Here is a 7,497-nt window from a genome sequence, read left to right as displayed (position 1 = left end):
TCTCCTCTCTTCTCCTCTCCTCTCCTCTCCCCTCCCTGGGGATGCACCAGGGAAAATGCCGCCTCAGACTATTTACAGCGCTCTCACGGCACCGCACGAGAGGAATTATCTGCCTCCTCCAGCCCTCGGCTAATCCCTAAATTGCATCTATACTGCAAAGCTTAGTTTATTTTCATTTCATCTAGGAGTTTTAAGTATTGCGAGGAATAAAAGGGACGTGCAAAGCGGTGCTTTAATTTTCAAGGGCAGTAAAGTGTTTTATTTTTAGGATGCTCTTACTAAGGAAAGAATCTCCGGCAGGTCTTATCTGGTGGCTAATAATAGTGACCTGGCGTGCCCCGCGCGGTGCCGGCGCTGCCGCCCTGCCCTTCTCACACCGTCTGCTTGCGCTCTTTGCTTCTGCTCAGCTCGTTAGAGCCTCCAAAATTACAGAGTCTAATAATGTAATAACAAGGTTTGCTCCTAATTATTAACTCCTTGTGCTCTATGTTATTACTGGAAGGGTAACGTTCGTAATTAGAGAGCACAAATATTTACTGTAAGCAGGGTTTCTCTGCAGTCTTTAGAAAACCATCTGTATGTCACCATTTTTACTATCACATTAGAAAATAGTGAGAAGGGGTAGCTCGTGGCCAGAGAACCCTTTTAGATATAAACGTCTGATTGACAGTCTTCAAGCAGTTTCTGCTGTTAACTTCAGTATAAATCTGGATTCCAAGGAGATTTTTTTTTTTATAGTCTGTTTATTGATGCTGATTTCATTTCACATTATTGTTAAGTTAGTGCAGTTCCCCCAGTGACAGTGGTGCTACTCCCAGTTTGTGGTTACTGTTGGTCCTTGTACACAGGAGATAAGCATCAGCATCTCAGTACACAAAGTACCTATTACAAAACCCCATATTGAAGTTTGTATCTTTTCTAAAACCAGAATTTACTCTTGCAGTACAGCAGTGTTCCTGCAGCTTGTCATCAAACCGAGAAGCACGCTTGAGAAAGTATAAATAGAAATTCATTTTAGTAATGCAAATCCCACAGTCCTATTTTGGGCAGGGAAAATCCCTATATCATTTTTTTTTTTTAAAGAAGTGTGATGGTCTAGTTTTAAGACTGGGCTTATTAGGGATTTACTCAACCAGTGTGTTACGGTGGAGATTCTCCTCTGCCATTTAAATATATATGTTTCTGATTGATCTAGTTTTTACATGCTATAAATCCTTGCAAATTAGCTTTGGAGATGACCTCCTCCAGTAACTCACTCTGGTTTATTTACTTAAGTGTTTTTTGCAGATAAATCCCCTCTCTTCTGTCTTCCATGACTCCACTGGGAAAACAATGAAGTGAAGAGACAAAAAACAAATTTAAAATACTTCACCCTCCCATCTTTTGGGTCGTTTTTTTTTTTTTCACTTCAAGAGCTGCTTTTTGCTTATAAATCACTGTGTTCTAAATTGCTTGTATGAATCTTGCTACACCGTTTAGTGACTTTGCAACACTCGCTCTCTAATAGTTGGCGAACACCAGCTGACGGGGCACAAAGTAGCGGTAAAAATACTCAACAGACAAAAAATACGTAGCCTGGATGTGGTTGGGAAGATCAAACGAGAAATTCAAAACCTGAAGCTCTTCCGGCACCCTCATATTATCAAACTGTAAGTACCCTTTCTGCCGTGTGTTCGGCTTACTCCTCCACCTGCAAAGACTTCCCGTACGCAGTTGACTTGGTGTCAGGAGATGGCTTAGAGTAGTGGGAAATGTTAAGCGTGTGGTCAAGTTTTTGCATGTTTGAGCCATTCCAGAGTTTCCCACTAACTTACGTGGGGACACAGCTGACACTTTGAGAAATGATGGAAGATGTTTCTTCCATTGGGAGTCTGAGTTATTATAACAGCCAACAGACCGATGTCCCTGCATCGAGTTTTCACAGAATCACAGAATGTTCAGAGTTGGAAGGGACCTCTAGAGATCACCTTGTCCAACTCCCCTGCTAAAGCAGGATTGCCCAGAGCACGTTACTCAGGACTGCATCCAGGTGGGTCTTGAAAATCTCCAGAGAAGGAGACTCCACACCCTCCCTGGGCAGCCTGTGCCAGTGCTCTGTCACCCGAACCATAAAGCAGTTTTTCCGTGTATTTGAATGGAACTTTCTATGTTCCAACTTGTGCCCACTGCCCCTCGTCCTGTCACTGGGAACCACCAAGAAGAGTCTGGCTCCATCCTCCTTCAACCCACCCTTTAGATACTTGTATGCCATAATACGATCTCCCCTCAGCCTTCTCTTCTCCAGGCTAAAGAGTCGCAGCTCTCTCAGCCTTTCGTCATAAGGGAGCTGCTCCAATCCCTCAGTCATCTTAGTTGCCCTTCACTGGACTCGCTCCAGCAGTTCCCTGTCCCTCTTGAGCTAGGGAGCCCAAAACTGGAGACAGTATTCCAGTTGTGGCCTCACCAGTGCCGAGTAGAGGGGAAGAATGACCTCCCTCGACCTACTGGTCACACGCTTCCCTATGCAGCCCAGCATTCCATTGGCCTTCTTGGCGACAAGGGCACATTGCTGAGTTTTGCTCAGCTAAATCTGTGCAAGCTGTCCTCTCTCCTGTGGAGAGGCCATTATAAAGGTGCGTAGAGAGGGTCTGGGCTTCTCTGCGTTGGGATGCTCTCAGGAGTTTTCTGTGATGACCCTTTTTAGGCTTGATATCTCTGGACTTGAAGCCGCTGAGAATGGTGCCTGAGGAATTGCAGCACGGTCAGGCTTGTAGAGTAAAGCCTTGGCCTGAAGTCAATAGGATTTACGTTTTAACGGCCTGATTATCCAGAGCTTAAAGGAACATTTTTTTTTTTTTTAAATTTATTATTCAGACGTAGGTTTTCAAAGTTGCCACTCTGATGAACCTGAATTTAAGTTGTAAATCAGCACCTGCACTCCGGCCTCTGGGATTCCTTCTCAATCCCCAGTTTGTGCAGCCAGTCCACATTAATGAGGCACTCGATAATATCTTTGGCATTTCTATAAAAGAAAGCTGTTGAATGGTAACTGCGAGGATAAGTTGACATTTAGGTCAGCCTTAAAACTGGCATGAGATACAGCAAATACCTGGGACTTAGAGGCAAGGGAAAACAAATTCTCTCTACAGTTAAATAACTAACCATGCAGCAACTGTTGACTTTAGAGTAACTTCACAGTTCCGTGGATTTATTGGAGAACAGATTGGTATTATTTCACGAAAAAGCCAGCAAGTGTCCTCAGCTGTGTGTCCAGCATCCTGCAAGCTAAGTCCTGTTCACACATTTGTCAAATGATTCAAGCCCAAAAATTAAACCCAGTTTAACACTATCAGTGTCCTATGCTACATAGTGCAATCATGAAATACAATGATAAAGAAAAGAGGTGAGGAGGAGACCAGGGTACATAAAACTCTTTCAACAGCTTTTTACATCTGTATAAAGGAAGTAATGGGGCAATTAACAATAACTTATATGTCTGGGTCCAAAGCAACTTCAGAAAAATTAGGTTGATCCTATTGATCTTTGTGGGACTATCACCTGTTCACTTGCTGATCTCTGAAAATGGTTTGAAATCTGTTTGTTGCAAATTACAACCCATGGAAATTCAACTGTTTTTTAAAAAAAAAAAAAAAAGGCAAACAATGCATCTGAAATAAAACAGAGGGGGTCTCAGCTGGTGCTGCTGTGAATTCCTGGAGCTGCATGGACCTCAGGTGATCACTGGCAGTTTGTACCAGCTGAGACACTGAAATGCGTTTGCAGCGCTCAGGGATCATTTTGAATGAAAATGGAGAATAAATTTGCGAGTCAACGGTGATGCTCTTTTTTTTTCTTTCTTTTTTTTTCCCCCACATTCCAGAATGTAGAGAGATTTCATATTTGAAAAATAGCTGTAATCTTTTGGGGTGTTCATCTTTGTTTCTGTACCTTTCCAAAAGAAACTCCCTCTAGTGTCTAGAGTTCTTCTTTGTCTTCTTTATCCTTGATATGAGGGAAACCAAATGTACCTCCTCCCTGTCCCCAGCTAACGAAGCCTTCATTTCTAAAGCTGCTGTTGCAGATCTTGGGCAAAATGGAAATTTGAAAGTCAGGACAGTCCTAAATGTGATAGGATTGTTTGGCAGAGATTTCAGAGGTTTATTTAAAAGCTTGAAGGAAAACTGTAGGTCTGTAAAAGAGAGCCTTTCATAGGCAAGTGAAAGATTATACTTGAAATAAGAGATGGCTTTTCAGAAGTGGAAAGCAATTATAAATGCAAGATCCAAACAAATGCTTATTTTAAGGGTTGACATGAAACTAGTAATCTGTTTAAAAGCCTTTCCCTGTTCTTCTTAATTAATTTTTTTTCTAATTCCGCTTGTGTTTTTGAAGGTACCAGGTCATCAGCACGCCAACGGACTTCTTCATGGTCATGGAATACGTATCTGGCGGTGAATTATTTGATTACATCTGTAAGCACGGACGTGTAAGTGCCAGTACCGTGTCAGCCCAAACACTTGTGTGGGAAGAGGATGGTGTTTAGAAGCAAAACGACTGCTAAAGGGAACACGGTTAAGGTTAAGGCCCAAAATAGAAGTTGCTTCACAGCAATCCCATCTGGAGTGTCTCGTACCCGCCTCGCACAAAAGTTACGTGCGATTTTTTGCAACGTTTCTGTGATGTATTTCGATACGCAAACCAAAATATCCAAGGTAACCTGTTGCTTAGTGCAAATATTTGGAAAACTAGCATATTTTTTATGATTTTTAGCTCTGAGCTGCCTGTCAAAACCCCCACGGTTCAGCAGCAGATTTACGTGTGTGCAGGGCACTGTAGGGGAAGAGCAGTCAGTGTGGTCTCCGTCCCGGTCATTGGCCTCTCCCTTGGCTCCATGTCAGGGTTTTTGAAGATTTTTTGAAGGATGTGGCTTATCTGAACAACATTTTCAAATGCCAGTAATCCTGCTGGGTATAAATCACCTGAGGCGTAGGTTGAGCCCATGAAATGTGATATTATGGTGACAAAGAAAATCACTAGTGTCTGCCCCGTGGACGTCCTCGTAGGCAGGGAGCAGTCGCAGGGCAAGGAAATGAAAACGGGCTGAAGCGCGCATCCAGAATAAGGCTTCAGGGGAAGGATCAGCCCATCATAAGTTTCTTCTCTGTACTACAAAAAGCCAATACATTTACAACAAATTGGTTTTGATCAGTGCACTGGTCGACAGAGCTGAGCCCATTTACTTTTCTTAGAATCATAGAATGGTTTAGGTTGGAAGGGACCTTGAAGATCATTGAGTTCCAACTTCCCCTGCCATAGGCAGGGACACCTCCCACTAGACAGCGTCCACTTCTACCTACAGTTCTGATTTCCAGCACATTTTACCTATTTGGATCTTTTCAGTGACTAACTTGGATCTTTTCTGATCTTTGCATTCAGAATCTAAAATTTTCAGGAAGAGAGTCTTTAGGGAAGTCATCGGTAAAAATAATCAGTTTCCTCATCATTTTAACTATTCTCTAATATAGCTCATACAACTTTAATATAGCTATGTAGCTAATTAAAATCATCACAATATTCCAACTTCAGTTTTTTTCCCCCTAAGCCATCTGTCCACGAGGAACCGCTCCCTGAAGCATCTTCTGCGATGTTTTGTCCAGCCTCGATCTGCATGTGCTGCAGAGCAGAACTGGTCCCCTTGGGACAGCAAGGCATTGCCTCATGGGTGCCACCAATAAGTTCTCCTTGATAGCTCAGCTAAATTTAGGTTTCTAATTTCATCGCTGGGCTGCATCATTTGAAAACACGAGCACGTTATAAAATGCAAGAGGGGAAATCTGCTTTAGTTGCCGCTCCTGGTCACAGGCACGCTGTGATTTTCCCCGTGTACCCTGGAACATGTTGGCTCCTTGCTAAGTCAAACCTTCCCTCGCCAGCTCCGCGTGCAGACCAGCCTTCAGGACTATTTCCCCTTGCACCCACAGGTTGAAGAGGCAGAAGCTCGTCGCCTTTTCCAGCAGATCCTCTCCGCGGTGGATTACTGCCACAGGCACATGGTTGTCCACCGAGACCTGAAACCAGAGAACGTGCTGCTGGACGCACACATGAATGCAAAGATAGCCGATTTTGGTATGTGACCCCAGCAGCATTCCAGAAATGCAGCCAGCTCCGAGGCGCTTGCTGGAGCGTGTCCGTGTCGCACGCCTTAACAAAACCCAGAGACTGTTTTCTTAACCACGAGCAGTTCCTTTACCTGAAAAGCCCACAGTTATAAACACCGGCCCTTTCGCAAAAGCAGGGATTACTTATTGCCGGCTGCTTCCCTACCGGCGTTAAGAATGGAGCAGCAAAGTAATTTGCAAATCTTCGCTATGCTTGAGTATAATCACCTAATATAAAGATTAGGCTAATTTATGTTTAAGAGAGACTCGGTGCAGTTAATTCCAGGGTGAGCCGGCTGCACGTGTTTATTTTCATGCATGTTCTCCGTACGTTTGGCCATATGCTCTTGGCCTTGTTTCATTTTACAAATGAGCAGTAACAGGAGCCTTTAAGCGGCATTACCGATTGAAATCCATTGAAATAGCTGGGCTACCAGCTCGGTCCCGGTGAGACCTTATGAGCAGTAATAAACCCTTGTGAAGATTTACAAATTTCACAACCCCACACAATTCTCATCTAAAGTAAGTGCTCTGGGATGAATTATGTCTCTTTTCGTCTGTGCTAAAAACTGTGGGATTTGTAACTTAGAGAAGGAAAATTAGCCTGGAGTAAATATTCCTTGGTTAGAGGGGAACATAAAACTATTATTATTATTATTAATATTATTATTATTTGAAAATCAGCTTTAAAAAGTCTATCTAAATTATGTCAGCAGTTTCCCTCCAAATTCCCCCTTCCACTCGCTATATCTCTCCTCTGTGCGACGCAGAGTCCTCTGTGGCAGAACCCTTCACGTCAAACACCAATATGTAGCGAACATCTTCTTGTCTTTAGGATTGTCCAACATGATGTCAGATGGCGAATTTCTACGCACCAGCTGTGGTTCCCCAAATTACGCAGCCCCTGAAGTCATCTCTGGAAGGTAGGACATTCCACGTCTAATCAGAGCCCGTGTGAGCAAATGGTCTTTGAATCTGTTCTTGGGATTGGAAACAGCTTTGCACATCTGGTAAAAGCAGCCAAATCCTTCCAGCCTGTATTTATATGTTTGGGTGAATCTACTGGCAAAAGTCTGAACATTTTCTTGGTTATTACATTTCTCAATAGCTGTAATAGCAAAACATGTTTTGCTAAAGATGTTTATTTTGGAGGAATTATTAATAGCAGATGTTGACTGTTTATATTGCTAATTAAAGAGGATGAAAATTACTCTTTGGATGCAAATATTGAGGTTTCAGATGGAAACGCTTTTCCAGACCACCCCCTTCTCTCCTGCCCACCTATAATATAAAGCACAGTGTTAATGAGGAAAACTGCTCACTAACAGAAGAATCAGGAAGATCTTTAATCACTTCCCTA

At 43.0% G+C, this 7,497-nt stretch overlaps 1 protein-coding gene across 1 annotated transcript in view; it reads left to right on the top strand.

The window, feature by feature from the left end:
* Positions 1 to 7,497, top strand: part of PRKAA2 (protein kinase, AMP-activated, alpha 2 catalytic subunit) — a 40,005-nt gene that overhangs the window by 25,824 nt on the left and 6,684 nt on the right. The window contains exons 2-5 of the mRNA XM_009884808.1: positions 1,508 to 1,649; positions 4,372 to 4,465; positions 5,961 to 6,105; positions 6,973 to 7,060. Coding sequence (XP_009883110.1) covers positions 1,508 to 1,649; positions 4,372 to 4,465; positions 5,961 to 6,105; positions 6,973 to 7,060 — 469 coding nt within the window. The remainder of the gene's footprint in view (positions 1 to 1,507; positions 1,650 to 4,371; positions 4,466 to 5,960; positions 6,106 to 6,972; positions 7,061 to 7,497) is intronic.

This window comes from Charadrius vociferus, unplaced genomic scaffold, assembly GCF_000708025.1.
Source record: "Charadrius vociferus isolate BGI_N301 unplaced genomic scaffold, ASM70802v2 scaffold163, whole genome shotgun sequence".
Lineage (NCBI taxonomy): Eukaryota > Metazoa > Chordata > Aves > Charadriiformes > Charadriidae > Charadrius > Charadrius vociferus.
The sequence above is the reverse complement of the archived record's forward strand: the minus strand, read 5'-3'. Positions and strand labels throughout refer to the sequence as shown.